General features: G+C 44.1%; 1 protein-coding gene across 1 annotated transcript in view; it reads left to right on the top strand.

Moving 5' to 3' along the window:
• The window catches only part of TGFBI (transforming growth factor beta induced), a 203,286-nt gene that overhangs the window by 78,914 nt on the left and 103,168 nt on the right, over positions 1-21,204 (top strand). The window contains exons 4-5 of the mRNA XM_069763923.1: positions 2,845-3,002; positions 3,140-3,304. Coding sequence (XP_069620024.1) covers positions 2,845-3,002; positions 3,140-3,304 — 323 coding nt within the window. The remainder of the gene's footprint in view (positions 1-2,844; positions 3,003-3,139; positions 3,305-21,204) is intronic.

Below are 21,204 nucleotides of genomic sequence, written 5' to 3'. Positions count from 1 at the left end.
AGGAAATGCCAAAATGCCTGAAGTCCAGAGTCAAGTACCCACAGTCAGTGATGGTGTGGGGTGCCATGTCAGCTGCTGGTGTTGGTCCACTGTGTTTCATCAAGGGCAGGGTCAATGCAGCTAGCTATCAGGAGATTTTGGAGCACTTCATGCTTCCATCGGCTGAAATGCTTTATGGAGATGAAGATTTCATTTTTCAGCACGACCTGGCACCTGCTCACAGTGCCAAAACCACTGGTAAATGGTTTACTGACCATGGTATTACTGTGCTCAATTGGCCTGCCAACTCTCCTGACCTGAACCCCATAGAGAATCTGTGGGATATTGTGAAGAGAAAGTTGAGAGACGCAAGACCCAACACTCTGGATGAGCTTAAGGCCGCTATTGAAGCATCCTGGGCCTCCATAACATCTCAGCAGTGTCACAGGCTGATTGCCTCCATGCCACGCCGCAATGAAGCAGTCATTTCTGCCAAAGGATTCCCGACCAAGTATTGAGTGCATAACTGAACATTATTATTTGATGGTTTTTTTGTTTGTTATTAAAAAACACTTTTATTTGATTGGATGGGTGAAATATGCTAATTTATTGAGACAGGTTTTTTGGGTTATCAGGAGTTGTATGCCAAAATCATCAGTATTAAAACAATAAAAGACCTGACAAATTTCAGTTGGTGGATAATGAATCTATAATATATGAAAGTTTAATTGTAATCATTACATTATGGTAAATAATGAAATTTAACACTATATGCTAATTTTTTGAGAAGGACCTGTAATGACAGCCCTGATCGCGCTGTAAAGTGATTACAAGTTCCTTGAAACTAGTTCTAAACTATGGTAGGGTGTGTTCTTCTTTCCTTTTGAACGTTGCTGCCTGCTTATAGTTGGTTACCATCATGCAGGGAGAAAAAGTACACAGCACCACTGAAAACGACAGTATCCTATAACACCCACATGGACTTAAAAAAAAGTTAAAACAAATTAAATCATTAAGTACCAAATACTTTGATTTCTAATATCCTTGCAACATTAAATTAAAAAAAAAAAGTTTTATTCTGCCCTGCAGCCACTATTATATTGTGTCTAGTTCAACATAAAACATTCTTATGATTATTATTTATTATTATAGCTATATTTATTCCATAGTGCTTTACATGTGAGGAGGGGTATACATAATAAAAAACAAGTACAATCATCTTAAACAATGCAAGTCACAACTGGTACAGGAGGAGAGAGGACCCTGCCCGCGAGGGCTCACAATCTACAAGGGATGGGTGAGGGTAGAGCTGGTTGTGTAGCAGTATGGTGGAACGAGGGTTACTGCAGGTTGTAGGCTTGTCGGAAGAGGTAGGTCTCAGGTTCCTTTTGAAGGGTTCCACGGTAGGTGAGAGTCTGATATGTTGTGGTAGAGAGTTCCAGAGTAGAGTGGATGCACAGGACAAATCTTGTATGCGATTGTGGGAAGAGGTGATAAGAAGGGAGTAGAGAAGGAGATCTTGTGAGGATCGGAGGTTGCGTGCAGGTAAGTACCAGGAGACTGGGTCACAGAAGTATGGAAGAGACAGGTTGTGCATGGCTTTGTATGCCAAGCTTAGGGTTTTGAAATGGAGCCAGTGATGGTATTAACAGAGAGGAGAGACCGGAGAATAGCGAGATGGGAGATAATGAGGGCACACACTATTGTTTTTGCAGATTCTTGATTAAGGCTGTCGTCACACTAGCAGTATTTGGTCAGTATTTTACATCAGTATTTGTAAGCCAAAACCAGGAGTGGGTGATAAATGCAGAAGTGGTGACGTGTTTCTATTATACTTTTCCACTGATTGCTCCTCTCCTGGTTTTGGCTTACAAATACTTATGTAAAATACTGACCAAATACTGTTAGTGTGACGGCAGCCTAAGGAATGCATCCGGGAAATATTTTTGAGTTGGTGTCAGCAGGAAGTGGAAAGGACTTGGTTATGTTCTTTGAAGGAGAGATTAGAATCCAGGTTTACCCCAAGAAAAAATTGGTGAAAGCATTAAAGTCCAGTAGGCTGAAACCAGCAGAATAAAATAATATAACATATTGTTTTTTACTTAAAGGGAATCTGTCACCAGTTTTTTGAGTGACCAGGTCAAAATATCATTCAATTTAGGTCCCCTATGCATTACACAAGTACTTTTGATACCCTTTGACTCCCCACATACGATCCATACATAACTTTTTGATTCCTCCGGCACTGTATGTAAATATGCTTGGTCCGGTCTGTTGGGTGTGACTTATTGTCCATCTCTCCCCCATCCTGGCTTGCTCTAACGCATTCCTTTCGAGGAATTTCTACGTTCGTGTAGAGTTTGGGTGCGTGCGCATTCAAATGACCTCTCGCGCATGTGCAGTATGCTTTGCCCAACTGCGGGCAAGGCATAAAATCATTATTGTGCATGCGCAGGCATACACCATGGCGTTCTATGATGTATGCCAGTGCATATTCAAAAATGATTTTATGCTTTGCACGCAGTTGGGCAAAGCATACTGCGCACGTGCGAGAGGCCATTTGAATGCGCACGTGCCAAAACTCTATGCGAACGCTGAAATTCCCTGAAAGGAATGTGTAGCGCAAGCGAGGAAGAGGAGAGAGATGGACAATAATCCATGCCCATCAAAATGGACCGAGCATAGTTACATACAGCGCAGGAGGAATAAAAACGGTATTTATGGATCATACGTGGGGAGTGTATGGGTATCAAAAATACTTGAGTAATGCATATGAAACACTAAATTGAATGATATTTTTTTATCTGGTAACCCAAAAAACTGGTGACATATTCCCTTTAAACAGTTCCTTCATGTCTTCTGCAGCTCTACCTCTTTCCAATATTTATGAAACACTGGGAATAGTTGGAGCAGCTACAACACAGTTATATTCGGACAGAGCCAACTTAAGACCCGAAATTGAGGGCCCTGGAAGTTTTACCATTTTTGCACCAAGCAACGAAGCCTGGGCAGCTTTGCCAGCTGTAAGTACAAATGTCTGTCTCTAGGAAGGATGAAGTATTATTATTATTGTCTAGTAAAAGGGAGCATAAAAATGTTAAATAACAAAACATCTGTAGATTTTGGAACTGACATACTTCTTGCTAACCTTGTCTTGCAGGAAATATTAGATGCCTTAGTGAGCAATGTTAACATTGAGCTTCTTAATGCATTACGGTATCACATGGTGGACAGACGTCTTCTCACAGATGAAATGAAGCATGGAACTACCGTGCCATCAATGTACCAGAACCTGGATATTCATATACACCACTATCCAAATGGAGTAAGTGATGTCGTGACAAAAACCATGAACTTTAGACCTCATTATTATCACTGTCTAAACATGAGGCTTACCTTGTAGGCTAATCATATCAACAAGAGCCATGCAAAAAAATGACACATGGCTCATGGAATGCAAATCCTACTTCGGTCTTATGGGGAGGCGCCGGACTTCTGTTGAGCGATTGTGCTCTCCGGAACCCGGTGTATCCTTGACCGGTGCTCGGACGCTCCCATTAGGAGACGGACTCAGGGCCGGATGCGCCGTCATGTTCGGCAGCGGTGACTCACACTGGACAGCTGGTGACCGTCAGTAACAACGCCAACCGGTGATTGGTCCCCTTGGTTGCCTAGATACTGTTGTGCACTAAACACTAATGATCATTGGCCACCGGGTATTTAAATAGACCGCCTACCTCCCTTACTATACACGCCCCCGGAAGAAGAACAGGCGAAACGCGCGTCGGGGTGGGACATTCACCGAGGCAAAGGCAAACCACTGGTAAATACGCGTATGTTTGTTTATTTTTGCGATGGAATCTTGCCTGGTCTATTGACTTTAAGCTTATCAGTCCTGGTACCGTAGTGTTCCTCCAGCACTTTTCCCATTTAGGTCCAGATGGTCCAATTGGTTTAAGTTTATGCTGGGGTAGTAAGGGCCACTATTGTTAGCATCAGGTAGTGTGATGTGTATATAGATTGGTCAATAGTAGCAAGATGTAGCATTAAGTTAGCAATATTGTTATGCCCTAGCATTCGGTGTGTTGTTGCATTTTGAGGTATTCTGGTATTATTATTATTATGTTTATGTAACTATTAATACATTTTGATATATTTGCAAAAAAAAAATACACGCCCCCGGAAGAAGAACAGGCGAAACGCGCGTCGGGGTGGGACATTCACCGAGGCAAAGGCAAACCACTGGTAAATACGCGTATGTTTGTTTATTTTTGCGATGGAATCTTGCCTGGTCTATTGACTTTAAGCTTATCAGTCCTGGTACCGTAGTGTTCCTCCAGCACTTTTCCCATTTAGGTCCAGATGGTCCAATTGGTTTAAGTTTATGCTGGGGTAGTAAGGGCCACTATTGTTAGCATCAGGTAGTGTGATGTGTATATAGATTGGTCAATAGTAGCAAGATGTAGCATTAAGTTAGCAATATTGTTATGCCCTAGCATTCGGTGTGTTGTTGCATTTTGAGGTATTCTGGTATTATTATTATTATGTTTATGTAACTATTAATACATTTTGATATATTTGCATTCCATGAGCCACGTGTCATTTTTTTGCATGGCTCTTGTTGATATGATTAGTCTACGGAATGTGACCAAGCCTGTTGTGGCTTTAGGTCAACTGGATTAATATGTATTTACCTTGTAGGCTGCAGCAACCAATCCAAATCCAAATTTCATTCAATATAGGATATTTATAAAAGTGTAAAACTATATTGTAGCAGTTGATATACTTTTCTTTGAATTGTTTGTTGTTTATTGCAAGAAAAACTGAAAAGTATATTCAGTACTTTCTATAGATACAGGTGTTTCTCACAAAATTAGAATATATTTCAAAAAGTTAATTTATTTAAGTTTTTCAATACGAAAAGTGAAAGTCATGTATTATATAGAGTCATTACAAACGGAGTAATCTATTTCAAGTGTTTGTTTCTGATAATGTTGATGATTATGGCTTACAGCCAATGATAACCCAAAAGTCATTATCTCACTAAATTAGAATAATCACCGTATATACTCGAGTATAAGTTGAGACCCCTAATTTTGCCACAAAAAACTGTGAAGACTTAATGACTCGAGTATAAGCCTAGGGTGGAAAATGCAGCAGCTGCCGATAAATGTCAAAAACAAAAATAGATACCAATAAAAGTAAAATTAATTGAGACATCAGTAGGTTAAGTGTTTTTGAATATCCATATTGAATCAGGAGCCCCATATAATGTTCCATACAGTTCATGATGGGCCCCATAAGATGCTCCATAAAAAATACGCCCTTTATGATGCTCCATACAGTTTATGATGGGCACCATAAGATTTTCCATATTAAAATATGCCCCATATAATGCTGCACAAATGCTGATTATGGCCCCATAAGATGCTCCATAGAGACATTTGCCCCATACAATGCTGCACAAATGTTGATTATGGCCCCATAAGATGCTCCATAGACACATTTGCCCCATATAATGCTGCACAAATGGTGATTATGGCCCCATAAGATGCTCCATAGACACATTTGCCCCATACAATGCTGCACAAATGCTGATTATGGCCCCCATTAGATGCTCCATAGACACATTTGCCTCGTATAATGCTCCACAAATCCTGATTATGGTCCCATAAGATGCTCCATAGAGATATTTGCCCCATATAATGCTGCACAAATGCTGATTATGGCCCTATAAGATACTCCATAGAAATATTTGCCCTGTATAATGCTGCACAAATGCTGATTATGGCCCCATAAGATGCTCCATAGACACATTTGCCTCGTATAATGCTCCACAAATCCTGATTATGGTCCCCATTAGATGCTCCATAGACACATTTGCCTCATATAATGCTCCACAAATCCTGATTATGGTCCCATAAGATGCTCCATAGAGATATTTGCCCCATATAATGCTGCACAAATGATGATTATGGCCCTATAAGATACTCCATAGAAATATTTGCTCTGTATAATGCTGCACAAATGCTGATTATGGCCCCATAAGATGCTCCATAGACACATTTGCCTCGTATAATGCTCCACAAATCCTGATTATGGTCCCATAAGATGCTCCATAGAGATATTTGCCCCATACAATACTGCACAAATGTTGATTATGGCCCCATAAGATGCTCCATAGAGACATTTGCCCCATATAATGCTGTACAAATGCTGATTATGGCCCCATAAGATGCTCCATAGAGATATTTGCCGCAAATAATGCTGCACATGGCCCCATAAGATGCTCCATAGAAATATTTGCCCCGTATAATGCTGCACAAATGCTGATTATGGCCCCTTAAGATGCTCCATAGACACATGTGCCCCATATGCTGTTGCTACGATAAAAAAAATCACATACTCGCCTCTCGTCGCTCAGGCCCCCAGCACTTGCTATAGTCACTTGTCTGCATTCCACCGCTGGGTGCAGCTGCATCTTCCACGTCCTCTGCACTGACTGTTCAGGGAGAGGGCGGCATGCACACTAATCATGTCATCGCGCCCTCTGAACTGAGCGTCACTGCAGATAATGCGGAAGACGAAGTGGTGCCCGACGTTGGAACGTGGGACAGGTGAATATTGTGCACTGCCCCAGTCATACTCACCTGCAGTTCCTGCACATCCCTGGTTTTTCGGGCGCTGGCAGCTTCTTCCTGTGTTGAGCGGTCACATGGTACTGCTCATTACAATAATGAATATGCGGCTCCACCCCTATGGGAGTGGAGTCAGGTTCATATTCATTACTGTATTGAGTGGTACCATGTGACCGCTCAATACAGGAAGAAGCTGCCAGCGCCCAGAGAACCAGGGGGACGTGCAGGGACTGCGCCAGGAGCAGGTGAGTATGATTAGACAGCTGCCGCTCACCCTCCCCCGCCCCTGCCGACCCCTGAGAATGAATCGAGTATAAGCCGAGTGGGACAATTTCAGCCTAAAAAAATGGGCTGAAATTCTCGGCTTATGCTCGAGTATATACGGTAACACGACACCTGCAAAGGCTTCCTAAGCCTGTTTCAGTAGGTTCCACAATCATGGGGAAGACTACTGACTTGACAGATGTCCAGAAGGCAGTCACTAACACACTCCACAAGGAGGGTAAGCCACAAATGGTCATTGCTAAAGAAGCTGGCTGTTCAGAGTGCTGTATCCATGCATAATAATGGAAAGTTGAGTGGAAGTAAAAATTTTGGAAGAAAAAAGTGCACAAGCAACCGCGATAAATGCGGCCTTTTAAGGATTGTTAAGAAAAGGCCATTCAAAAACTAGAGGGAGATGCACAAAGAGTGGACTGCTACTGGAGTCATTGCTTCAAGAGCCACCACACACAGACGTCATCTCCTGGTGTAGGTCCACTGTGTTTTTTCAAGACCAAAGTCAGTTCAGCCGTCTACCAGGAAATTTTAGAGCAGTTCATGCTTCCCTCTGCCGACAAGCTTTTTGGAGATGGAAATTTAAGTCTCCAGCAGGACTTTGCACCTGTCCACACTGCCAAAAGTACCAATACCTGGCTTAAAAACAACAATATCACTGTGCTTTATTGGCCAGCAAACTCTCCCGACCTTAACCCCATAGAGAATCTATGGGTTATTGTTAAGAGGAAGATGAGAGACACCAGACCCAACAATGCAGACGAGCTGAAGGCTGCTATCAAAGCAACCTGGGCTTCCATAAACCTCAGCAGTGCCACAGGCTGATCGCCTCCATGCCACGTTACATTGATGCAGTAATTGATGCAAAAGTATTGAGTGCATTTACTGAACATACATTTCAGTAGGCCAACATTTTGGATTTTAAAATAATTTTTCAAGATGGTGTTATAAAGTATTCTAAGTTACTAAGATAATGACTTTTGGGTTTTCATTGGCTGTAAGCCATAATCATCAACATTAACAGAAATAAACAATTGAAATAGATCACTCTGTTTGTAATGACTCTATATAATATACTAGATTGTGGCCCGATTCTAACGCATCGGGTATTCTAGAATATGCATGTCCCCGTAGTATATGGACAATGATGATTTCAGAATTCGCGGAAAACTGTGCCCGTCGCTGATTGGTCGAGGCAACCTTTATGACATCATCGTCGCCATGGCAACCATTATGACATCTACGTCGATACTGTGCTCGTTGCTGATCGGTCGAGCCCTGGCGGCCTCGACCAATCAGAGACGCGGGATTTCTATGTCGATACTGTGCCTGTTACTGATTGGTCGAGGCCTAGCGGCCTCGACCAATCAGAGACGCAGGATTTCCTAGACAGACAGACAGACAGAAAGACAGACAGACGGAAAAACCCTTAGACAATTATATATATAGATGTTTTTGCATTGAAAAAGTGAAATAAATTAACTTTTTGATGATATTAAAACATTTTGAGACGCACCTGTATGTCAATAGGTCAGCCTTTTTTTCCTCCTCCTTTTCACAATGTTGTGTCTGGCTGTAAGAAGCTTTACTCTTCTGTCCTGCCTTATATACTTTTGCAATTGTAATATTTCTTGCTAGCTTTCCAGTGAAGCTTCCTGCGAATTATGAGATTTTTGTAGTTACCAAAATTTGCAGAAGATATAGTAGCCATTGAATTCAGGCAGAGAACTAGACTGGACTCTCCAGACCTAGAGTAGTGTGGAAATGTTTTAGATAAGTGTGGAACAAATGCTGCAAAGTAAAAAAAAAAACAACTTTAAAAATTGATGTTTTAAATTTGTTTTTGACAATTAGGCTATGTTCACACTTTGTGGATTTTGCTGCGGATTCGCAGCGGATTTGACCGCTGTGGATCCGCAGCAGTTTCCCATGAGTTTACAATACAATGTAAACCTACGGGAAACAAAAAAACGTTGTGCACATGCTGCGGAAAAAAACGTGCGGAAACGCTGCGGATTACATTCCGCAGCATGTCACTTCTTTTCTGCGGATTTTCACCTGCTCCAATAGGAAACTGCAGATGAAAATCCGCATGAGAATCCGCAGTAAAAACCGCAACGGGTTTTCACTGCGGATTTTGGAATTCCACTGCGGAAAAATCTGCAGTGGAATCCGCAAAGTGTGAACTTAGCCTTAAAGTGCCAAGACTGGTAGAGACCACCAGAGCATCGGTGCTGGAGCTGCGGGGGGATTTCATGCTAATTTTTTGGTATTCTCAGACAACCCCTTTAGTATATGTTTGCATGCACCGTTTCCGCTGTAGATTGTTCTGCATTAAAACCATACTGTTGGCAGTAAAAATGTTGCACACCGTACACGTAGTTTTTATATGTTTCTTTTCTGTTTTTGCAGCCTTTTCACTTGCATTTGTTTCCCATTCATTTAAATAGAGAAAACAATGCTGCAAAAACACTCAAAGAATTGATGAGCTGTGGATATTAAAAAATACATAAAGTGTCTTCTTGTCTGTGTCTGTCTGGTGTATGTTTGGAATAGTATAGTAGACCACTTTTCCATAAAATAGCATAAAAAGCACAGTCCACACTGCATTTCTTTCTGAATCCTCCTAAAATAGGATTCAAACAAATCCCCAACGTGGCCATAGACTTCAATGACACAACCAGAGCTCAAACCAATTCCATTTGTGGGTTTTGCTCTGAAATTGATCCTGTGATTTTTTTTCCCTTAGGCTAGGTTCAGATTGCGTTAGGTCAATCCGTTTAGCGCTAAGCGCTAGCAGATTGCGCTAACGCAATGTCTTTTTCGGGGTCGCGTTTTTAACGTCCCCGCTCTCGTAGATCCCTGTTCTGCAAGAGCGGGGAACGGACCTCGGGCGCGCCGCGGACGCTGCAAGCAGCGTCCGAGGCGCGTCACAAAACACCGACACATCGCTAGCGCGTGCCGAAAATGGCACGCTATAGCGATGCGCGTTCCCATTGCTGCCAATGGACGCGTTGCACGGTGTTAATTTCTGCGTGCAACGCTGTTCGTTAGCGCGGTCCCATTAACGCAATCTGAACCTAGCCTTAAAGTCTCAGTTTGTGTTTTTTCTTCAGAAAATGTTCACTTTCTATGCCTGCTGGACACTTTCAGAAAAAGATACATGGAGCTCATTTAAACTCCATTCCGGTCATTGCAGTCTATGGCTCCATAGGAGATTTAGGCAGGCCCCAATGTAAAATGCACACATTAGTTATAAACTTTGCTTACAGTGAATCATATTGGTGACATTACAATTAGAAGGAGTTTGTATGTTCTCCCCGTATTTGAGCGGGCTTCCTTCGGGTGCTCTGGTTTCCTCCCACACTCCAAAGACATACTGATAGGAAATTTATATTGAGATCCCCAATGGTAACAGTGGTGATGATGTCTGTAAAGTGCTGTGGAGTTAATGGAGCTTCATAAGTTAGTAATATAAATAAATAATAATACATTACAGTACTATATATATATATCTACTATATAATTGTCTAAGGGTCACTTCTGTCTTTCTGTCTGTCTGTCTTTCTGTCTGTCCTTCTGTCACAGATATTCATTGGTCGCGGCCTCTGTCTGTCTTGGAATCCAAGTCGCTGATTGGTCGTGGCAAAACGCCCACGACCATTGCCATGACCAATCAGAGACGGCCGCAGTCCAGCGGCAATATGGCCGCTCTTTCCTCCCCACAGTCAGTCAGTGCCCGCTCCATACCCCCCCCAGTCAGCCCTCACACAGAGTTAATGCCAGCGTTACCGGACCACAGTGTAACGCACTCCAGTTACGCAGCTATTAACCCTGTGTGACCAACTTTTTACTATAAATGCTGCGTATGCAGCATCAATAGTAAAACGATCTAATGTTAAAAATAATAATAATAATAAAAAAAAAATGTTAATCTCACCCTCCGCCATCGCGTCCTGTCCTCTGCACTGCAAGCGGCAGGTTCTGCTTCCAAAGATGCTATGGGAGAAGGACCTTCCATGACATCACGGTCATGTGACCGCGACATCATCAGAGGTCCTGCGCTCATACCAATCCTGGGACCGAAAGCTGCCGAGTGCACCGCACACAAGCGCCGGAACTACAACGGGCTCTTCGGATGGTGAGTATATGTTTCTTTTTTATTTTTAACCTGTTACATACGTGGCTGGACAATATACTACGTAGCTGGGCAATATACTACTTGTCTGTGCTGTATACTACGTCGCTGTGCAATATACTATGTGGCTGAGCAATATAATACGTGACTGGGCAGTATACTACGTGACTGGGAAATATACTACGTGTCTGTGCTGTATACTACATGGTTCTGTGCTGTATACTACGTGGCTGTCCAATATACTACGTGGCTGTACAATATACTACGTGACTGGGCAATATACTATGTGGGCTGTGCAATATACTACGTGGCTCTGTGCTGTATACTACGTCGCTGTGCAATATACTACGTGACTGGGCAATATACTGCGTGACTGGGCAATATACTACGTGGCTCTGTGCTGTATACTACGTCACTGTGCAATATACTACGTGACTGGCCAATATTCTACTTGGCTCTGTGCTGTATACTACGTGGCTGTGCAATATACTATGTGGCTGGGCAATATACTACGTGGCTTTGTTCTGTATACTATGTCGCTGTGCAATATACTACGTCGCTGGGCAATATACTACGTTGCTGGGCAATATACTGCGTGACTGGGCAATATACTGCGTGACTGAGCAATATACTACGTGGCTGGGCAATATACTACGTTGCTGGGCAATATACTACATCGCTGGGCAATATACTATGTGGCTGGGCGATATACTACGTGGCTGGGCCATATACTACGTGGCTGGGCAATATACTACGTCGCTGGGCAATATACTACGTCGCTGGGCAATATACTACGTGACTGGGCAATATACTGCGTGCCTGGGCAATATACTGCGTGACTGAGCAATATACTGCGTGACTGGGCAATATACTGCGTGACTGAGCAATATACTGCGTGACTGGGCAATATACTGCGTGACTGAGCAATATACTACGTTGCTGGGCAATATACTATGTGACTGGGCAATATACTACGTGACTGGGCAATATACTACGTGGACATGCATATTCTAGAATACCCGATGCGTTAGAATCGGGCCACCATCTAATATATATATATATAGTGTATTTTTCGGACTATAAGACATGCTTTTCAAAATTTGGGGGGAAATTGTGTGGAGGGTGTCTTATAGTCCAGTTATACCTTATTTTGGCTAAGGCTGAAGCTGTGTGGGGATGAGCAGCAGAGAAGTTCACAGGAGGCAGGAGCTGACAGAAAAAAAGTCAAAACGCCAGAATTACATTTTTTTGGTCACCGATATATTGCAATAAAATGCAATAACGGTCGATCAAAAGATCTTATCTACACCAAAATGGTATCAATAGAAACGTCAGCATGGCGTACAAAAAATAAGCCCTCACCCAACCCAAGATCATGAAAAATGGAGATGCTACTGGTCTCAGAAAATGGTGCCATTATTTGTTTGCTTGTTTTTTTACCAAAGTTTGGATTTTTTTCACCACTTAAATAAAAAAGAACCTATACATGTTTGATGTCCATGAACACATAATGACCTGGAGCATCATAATTGTAGGTCAGTTTTAGCATTTAGTGAAAATGGTAAAAAAAAATAAAAATAAAAATAAAACTGTGGAATTGCACTTTTTTGCAATTTCACCACACTTGGATTTTTTTTTCCATTTTCCAGTACATGAAATGTAAAACCAATGGTGTTGTTCAAAAGTACAACTTATTTTGCAGAAAAACAAGCCCTCACATGGCCATTTTGACTGAAAAATAAAAAAGTTATGGCTCTCGAAGAAAAGGAGCAAAAAGCAAAAACGCAAAAAACGGAAAATGGCCTGGGGGTGAATAGGGTTAATAGCTGGCACACGTGATCTCCTGGCCGTTGCAGGAAGCTGGCAAATGAGTGTACTGCATCCTACACAAGATAGCACACTGGAACACAATTTATTTTTGGGTGACAGGGCATGAGAACGCAACCCCTTAACCATGACTACTGTACCACCCTGCGCACCTTACACATGCACATGCACACACATATTTTAAATATGTTCTTTGAAAACTAATCACAGATTTTCTATGGATATAAGCTCACAGAAATCCTTCTGACTCTTCATGTAATCCCAGACAAACTCAATGATTTTGAGCTCAAGGCTCTGTTGGGGCCATATGATAACTTTTAGTACTGTGTACTTCTTTATGCTGAAGATAGCTTTTAATGACATTGGCTTTGTGTTTGGATTTTTCATGCTGAAGAATAAATTTGCTGTCAAACAGATGGGATTCCATGATACATAAGCATCTGCCTGCATTTCTCAGCATTGAGGACCCAATTATTATGACCAAGTCCCCAACTCAGTTTGCTGAAATGCAACCTTAAACTTGCAATTAATCTCCACCATGCTTCACTATTTACAATTTTGACTCATCTGTCCAGAGCACCTGCTGCCATTTTTCTCCACTCCAGTTCCTATGTTTTTGTGCATACTGTAGTTAAGTTGCTTGACGTTTTCCATGCTAATGGTATGGCTTTTTGTTTACAATTCTTCCATGAAGAACACTTCTGGACGGATTTTGTCAAACGGTAGATGGGTGTCAAACTGGTTGCTGACAGTTCTGCATTCATAGCGCTGTTGGACATCTTCTGATATAGAAAGGAAGACACCATAATGTTTCTTGGCTGACCATTGTTTCTACAGTCCTCAGTGTTGACTCTTGGTGCTTTCCTTGAGGAAAACAGTTTGAAACTCCAGTCTGCTTTGAAATCTTTGCCTTGGAGAGACATTACTGATGCAATATAACTATCTTGTATTTTGTTGCTGTGATCAGCCTTATTATGATGTATGACCTGGGGCATGAAACTATCTTCCAGAACCTCATCTTTGCTGCGCTCTTTGGCTGTTCCTCACCAAGTTTTAAGTGACCTACACAGCTGTTTGTTTCAGCTATTATCTGTGCTTCAACCTACATATGAAAATAATGATTATTAGCACGTTTGGTATAATGGCTTCCTCATACACCTCACTATAATACAAAATTCACGACTTGGTGAAATTGTACCTAGACAAGTTGACCACATGGGTGCTCACACCAAATATTTTTGTTCACTCACTCTGTATTTTGTTAACTGATAAAAATAAAGCATTAAAACTTCTACAGCATTTCTGTTACTGACAATATTTGCATTAAGGCATTAGTTTTACAACTAATGGATGGATATTTACCATATCTGCTATATAAAGACCTGTTGATGACAGAACATTGAGAAATATTTGTCATTGCACTTCTACAAGATTTTTTTTGCACAACCACATTTCAAATAATGGCAGAATGGCATTTATGCTGACTAGAGTTGAGCGACCTTGACCTTTTTAGAGTCGAGCCGGGTTTTGCGAAACCCGACTATGTCCAAAGTCGGGTCGAGTGAAATCGGCCGATTATGACGTAAAGTCGGGATCGACCGAAACACGAAACCCAATGCAAGTCAATGGGGCAGCATAGTCGGCAGTGAGTGGGGGCCAGGAAAACACCTAGAGTGCCCATTTTAATGTCAAAACCATCCATTCTTCTTAATGAAGCTTGTCAAGCGTAATTTACCTTAAAATAATTGGAAGGCATTTGAAATTGGGGGTCATTTGGCTAAAGTTGTGGGGGGTAGGGCTGGTTCAAGTAATTAGTGGGCCCAGTAAATCTGGACCACGTCACGGCAGTGGAGCAGGGAGAGGTAAGTATTTCAACTTTGCAAGTGCTGTGATCCTGAGCAAGCAGGGGGGGCCCACTCGTTGGCATTGGCACTGGCACAGGGCCCCTCAAAGTACAGCGGTGTGTTTGCACGGCGGGGGCGCCTCCCACCGGCAGCAACACTTTTGCGTACTATGAGAGGCCCTGTGCCAGTGACGTCGCCAACTAGTATTCCTCCCCCCACCTGATGAAGGAACCTGCACTTTCATCTGCACCTTCCTCTTTGTCCCCGTGTAAGGTGGTATGGTATGCGGGAAGAGCAACCTGACTTTCAGCAGGGTCACAATGTTGTTGTGTAGCGTGCACGGGGAATGTTGCGTTATGGGTCAATGTACCAGCAGACTCATCTATCACTGGCTGGGCAATGGGCACGATGAAGTGGAAACACAGATATAGGCCCAAAGAATAAAGTGGGCTAAATGCAGTTCAAAATTGGTAACACAGGAATAACCAGGGGGCATTGCAGTGGAGGACAACTGGAATGAGAGGCTGACACAGAGAGTAGGGCCAAATCAGTAAGTAGTCGAAATGCAGTTCAAAATTGGCAACCGTAGTAAACAGGCGGCACAGCTTTGTTCAGTGGAGGAGAACAGCAAGGAGTGGCAGACACCGATAGTAGGCCCCAACCCAACTAGTAGGCCAAATGCAGTCTAACATTAACAACTACTTAACGAGAGGCTGAAAATGGAATTTCAGGACAGGAAACCAGGAGAACAGCAAGGAGTGGCAGACACCGATAGTAGGCCCCAAACCAACTAGTACGCCAAATGCAGTTGTTCCATTTAACCACAATTTAATGAGAGCCTGAAGATAGAAGCTCAGGAAAGGCAACCTGGGGAACACCTTGGAGTGTAACACACCATCTCTCTCCACCCCATACCCATTTTGTAGGCCTAATGCTGTGTACTTTTCTACAACTACTAAACGAGAGTCGGAAGACCGAAGCAATGGCAAGGAAACCTGGGGAACACCTTGGAGTGTAACACACCATCTCTCTCCACCCGATACCCATTTTGTAGGCCTAATGCAGTGTAGTTTTCTACAACTACTAAACGAGAGTCGGAAGATCGAAGCAATGGCGAGGAAACCTGGAGAACACCTTGGAGTGTAACACACCATCTCTCTCCACCCCATTCCCCATTTTTTAGGCCTAATGCAGCCTACTTTCCGACACCTACTAAACGAGAGCATGAAGATCGAAGCTCAGGAAAGGCAACCTGGGGAACACCTTGGAGTGTAACAACAACCTCTCTCTACACCACGGAAGGGCTGATTCTTAGGAAGGAAGGCTGTTGTAAATAAGCATTGCGCGTCCGAGGGTGATTATATTCTTATTCGGTATCTACTCACCCTCGGACGCGCCATGCTTCTTGATTTGTAATTAATGTTTATTTGCAATGTGCTTTTGACTTACTCAATTATTTTTTTAATTATTGATTTTATTAAATTAATAGTTTAACATCTTATTGGAAATAATTTAAAGGAGACGCGACAGGACAACACTCGGTGGATGCCATATCTGTGTTAACAACTCCAAAAAACTTTCAGTTAACTTCTTGCAGGAGAAAGAAATTGTAGCTGTTGGACCTTTGTAGTACAGTTCCAGATATTTGTTGTGTGTTTGTTTTGATTGTTAAAATGTCTGCATTTGAGATCTCAACACGATCTTATTTTTTATAATCAAATTAATTTTTTAAATATTTTATTAGGTTGGTTCAAGGGGTACACGGGCCGCAGTAGACAGGTCAGTGGAGGCCTAGTGGAAGGAGTGACCGCAGACAGGCATCGAAGGCCTAAAATAATCACACATGGCTGTAGGCAATTTTAAATTGGTTCCAGGGGTACACGGGCAGCAGTGGTGTGGTCAGTGGAGGCCTAGTGGAAGGAGTGACCACAGACAGGCATCGAAGGCCTAAAATATTAACACATGGCTGTAGGCAATTTTAAATTGGTTCCAGGGGTACTTGGGCAGCAGTGCCCTGGTCAGTGTAGTAGTAGTTGAAAGAATGGACCGCAGACAGGCATCGAAGGCCTAAAATAAAAAAATTGGGCTGGCTGTAGGCAATTTTAAATTGGTTCCAGGGGTACACGGGCAGCAGTGGTGTGGTCAGTGGAGGCCTAGTGGAAGGAGTGACCGCAGACAGGCATCGAAGGCCTAAAATAATAACACATGGCTGTAGGCAATTTTAAATTGGTTCCAGGGTTACACGGGCAGCAGTGGTGTGGTCAGTGGAGGCCTAGTGGAAGGAGTGACCGCAGACAGGCATCGAAGGCCTAAAATAATCACACATGGCTGTAGGCAATTTTAAATTGGTTCCAGGGGTACACGGGCAGCAGTGGTGTGGTCAGTGGAGGCCTAGTGGAAGGAGTGACCACAGACAGGCATCGAAGGCCTAAAATATTAACACATGGCTGTAGGCAATTTTAAATTGGTTCCAGGGGTACTTGGGCAGCAGTGCCCTGGTCAGTGTAGTAGTAGTTGAAAGAATGGACCGCAGACAGGCATCGAAGGCCTAAAATAAAAAAATTGGGCTGGCTGTAGGCAATTTTAAATTGGTTCCAGGGGTACACGGGCAGCAGTGGTGTGGTCAGTGGAGGCCTAGTGGAAGGAGTGACCGCAGACAGGCATCGAAGGCCTAAAATAATAACACATGGCTGTAGGCAATTTTAAATTGGTTCCAGGGTTACACGGGCAGCAGTGGTGTGGTCAGTGGAGGCCTAGTGGAAGGAGTGACCGCAGACAGGCATCGAAGGCCTAAAATAATCACACATGGCTGTAGGCAATTTTAAATTGGTTCCAGGGGTACACGGGCAGCAGTGGTGTGGTCAGTGGAGGCCTAGTGGAAGGAGTGACCACAGACAGGCATCGAAGGCCTAAAATATTAACACATGGCTGTAGGCAATTTTAAATTGGTTCCAGGGGTACTTGGGCAGCAGTGCCCTGGTCAGTGTAGTAGTAGTTGAAAGAATGGACCGCAGACAGGCATCGAAGGCCTAAAATAAAAAAATTGGGCTGGCTGTAGGCAATTTTAAATTGGTTCCAGGGTTACACGGGCAGCAGTGGTGTGGTCAGTGGAGGCCTAGTGGAAGGAGTGACCGCAGACAGGCATCGAAGGCCTAAAATAATCACACATGGCTGTAGGCAATTTTAAATTGGTTCCAGGGGTACACGGGCAGCAGTGGTGTGGTCAGTGGAGGCCTAGTGGAAGGAGTGACCACAGACAGGCATCGAAGGCCTAAAATATTAACACATGGCTGTAGGCAATTTTAAATTGGTTCCAGGGGTACACGGGCAGCAGTGGTCTGGTCAGTGGAAGTCTAGTGGAAGGAGTGACCGCAGACAGGCTTCGAAGGCCTAACATAACAAAAATGTCAAAACAATGGTATTGTCAGTGCCAGGCATTGAAGGATGTCAGCGCCTAGACTACACATTGGTGAAGCTGTGAGAGATAATTTTGCTAGTGGTAGAGCACTGTTTGAGCTGGGGGGGGGAACTGGCTTGTGGCCGGCGGTACAGGCACAGGGCCCCTCATATTACAACGGTGAGTCTGACGTTGGGTGCGCACCACCACCGCCAGAGACACTTTATTGTACTATGAGGGACCCAGTGGCAGTGCCGTCGACCAAAAGCGGCCACACCCACCTCTTCAGACAAACAGCACTCTCAAGGGTCCAAGCGCAAAGTGGCGATAGCACGACCCCGTGTGGGGAGTTTGGCCATTTCGTGAGGTGGAAACATGTCGTATGCTGGACAATCAGGTGAAGAAAATTACGAGATTGGAAAAGTCATTCAGAATAGTCCACAGGCAAGACCTTTTCATAGGAAAGCTAGGTGTCAGCCGGGCAGGGTGGGGCAAAAGATTTTGAAATCCAGTTGTGGTTCATTTTAATGAAGGTTAGATCATCTACATTTTGGGTAGCCAGACGAGTCCTTTTTTCTGTTAGTATTGAACCTGCAGCACTGAATACTCTTTCTGATAGGACACTAGCTGCCGGGCAAGCAAGCTCCTGCAATGCATATTCTGCCAATTCTGGCCAGGTGTCTAATTTGGATGCCCAGTAATCAAATGGGAATGACGGTTGAGGGAGAACGTCGATAAGGGATGAAAAATAGTTTGTAACCATACTGGACAAATGTTGTCTCCTGTCACTTTGAATTGATGCTGCAGTACCTGTCCTGTCTGCGGTCATAGAAAAATCACTCCACAACCTGGTCAAAAAACCCCTCTGGCCAACGCCACTTCTGATTTCTGCCCCTCTAACACCTCTGGTCTGCTGGCCCCTGGAGCTCGTGTGAGAACGATCACGGGCGCTGTGTGCAGGGAATGCCAGAAGCAAACGGTCAACAAGAGTTGATTGTTTTGTTGCTAATATTAGTTCCAAGTTCTCATGTGGCATAATATTTTGCAATTTGCCTTTATAGCGAGGATCAAGGAGGCAGGCCAACCAGTAATCGTCATCGTTCATCATTTTTGTAATGCGTGTGTCCCTTTTGAGGATACGCAAGGCATAATCCGCCATGTGGGCCAAAGTTCCCATTGTCAAATCTGCGGTTGTGCTTGGTTGAGGGGCAGTTGCAGGCAAATCTACGTCACTTGTGTCCCTCAAAAAACCAGAACCCGGCCTTGCCACGCCACCAATTTCCCGTGCCCCCGGGAAAGCTTCCTCATTAAAAATATACTCATCCCCATCATCCTCCTCATCCTCCACCTCCTCTTCGCCCGGTACCTCGTCATGTACACTGCCCTGACCAGACAATCGCTGACTGTCATCAAGGCTTTCCTCTTCCTCTGGTGCAGACGCCTGATCCTTTATGTGCGTCAAACTTTGCATCAGCAGACGCATTAGGGGGATGCTCATGCTTATTATGGCGTTGTCTGCACTGACCAGCCGTGTGCATTCCTCAAAACACTGAAGGACTTGACACATGTCTTGAATCTTCGACCACTGCACACCTGACAACTCCATGTCTGCCATCCTACTGCCTGCCCGTGTATGTGTATCCTCCCACAAAAACATAACAGCCCGCCTCTGTTCGCACAGTCTCTGAAGCATGTGCAGTGTTGAGTTCCACCTTGTTGCAACGTCTATGATTAGGCGATGCTGGGGAAGGTTCAAAGAACGCTGATAGGTCTGCATACGGCTGGAGTGTACAGGCGAACGGCGGATATGTGCGCAAAGTCCACGCACTTTGAGGAGCAGGTCGGATAACCCCGGATAACTTTTCAGGAAGCACTGCACCACCAGGTTTAAGGTGTGAGCCAGGCAAGGAATGTGTTTCAGTTGGGAAAGGGAGATGGCAGCCATGAAATTCCTTCCGTTATCACTCACTACCTTGCCTGCCTCAAGATCTACAGTGCCCAGCCACGACTGCGTTTCTTGCTGCAAGAACTCGGACAGAACTTCCGCGGTGTGTCTATTGTCGCCCAAACACTTCATAGCCAATACAGCCTGCTGACGTATGCCAGTAGCTGCCCCATAATGGGAGACCTGGTGTGCAACAGTGGCAGGTGCGGATGGAGTGTTTGTGCGACTGCGGTCTGTGGACGAGCTCTTGCTTCTGCAGGAGGACGAGGAGGAGGAGGAGGAGGAGGGGGTGCGAACGGCTACAGACAACTGTTTACTAGACCGTGGGCTAGGCAGAACTGTCCCAAACTTGCTGTCCCCTGTGGACCCTGAATCCACCACATTTACCCAGTGTGCCGTGATGGACACGTAACGTCCCTGGCCATGCCTACTGGTCCATGCATCTGTTGTCAGGTGCACCTTTGTGCTCACAGATTGCCTGAGTGCATGGACGATGCGCTCTTTAACATGCTGGTGGAGGGCTGGGATGGCTTTTCTGGAAAAAAAGTGTCGACTGGGTAGCTCGTAGCGTGGTACAGCGTAGTCCATCAGGTCTTTGAAAGCTTCGCTTTCAACTAACCGGTAGGGCATCATCTCTAACGAGATTAGTCTAGCTATGTGGGCGTTCAAACCCTGTGTACGCGGATGCGAGGCTAAGTACTTCCTTTTTCTAACCATAGTCTCATGTAGGGTGAGCTGGACTGGAGAGATGGAGATCGTGGAACTAGCGGGGGTGCCGGTGGACATGGCAGACTGAGAGACGGTGGGAGATGGTATTGTTGCCGCCGGTGCCCTAGATGCAGTGTTTCCTACTACGAAACTGGTGATTCCCTGACCCTGACTGCTTTGGCCTGGCAAAGATACCTGCACAGATACAGCAGGTGGTGCGCTAAATGGTGGTCCTACACTGCCGGAAGGGATGTTGCGTTGATGACTAGCTTCATTGGCCGAGGGTGCAACAACCTTAAGGGACGTTTGGTAGTTAGTCCAAGCTTTCAAATGCATGGTGGTTAAATGTCTATGCATGCAACTAGTATTGAGACTTTTCAGATTCTGACCTCTGCTTAAGGAAGTAGAACATTTTTGACAGATGACTTTGCGCTGATCAATTGGATGTTGTT

The sequence above is a fragment of the Ranitomeya imitator genome, chromosome 4 (genome assembly GCF_032444005.1).
Source record: "Ranitomeya imitator isolate aRanImi1 chromosome 4, aRanImi1.pri, whole genome shotgun sequence".
NCBI classification, from domain to species: domain Eukaryota; kingdom Metazoa; phylum Chordata; class Amphibia; order Anura; family Dendrobatidae; genus Ranitomeya; species Ranitomeya imitator.
This window is presented reverse-complemented; position numbering and strand designations above follow the sequence as displayed.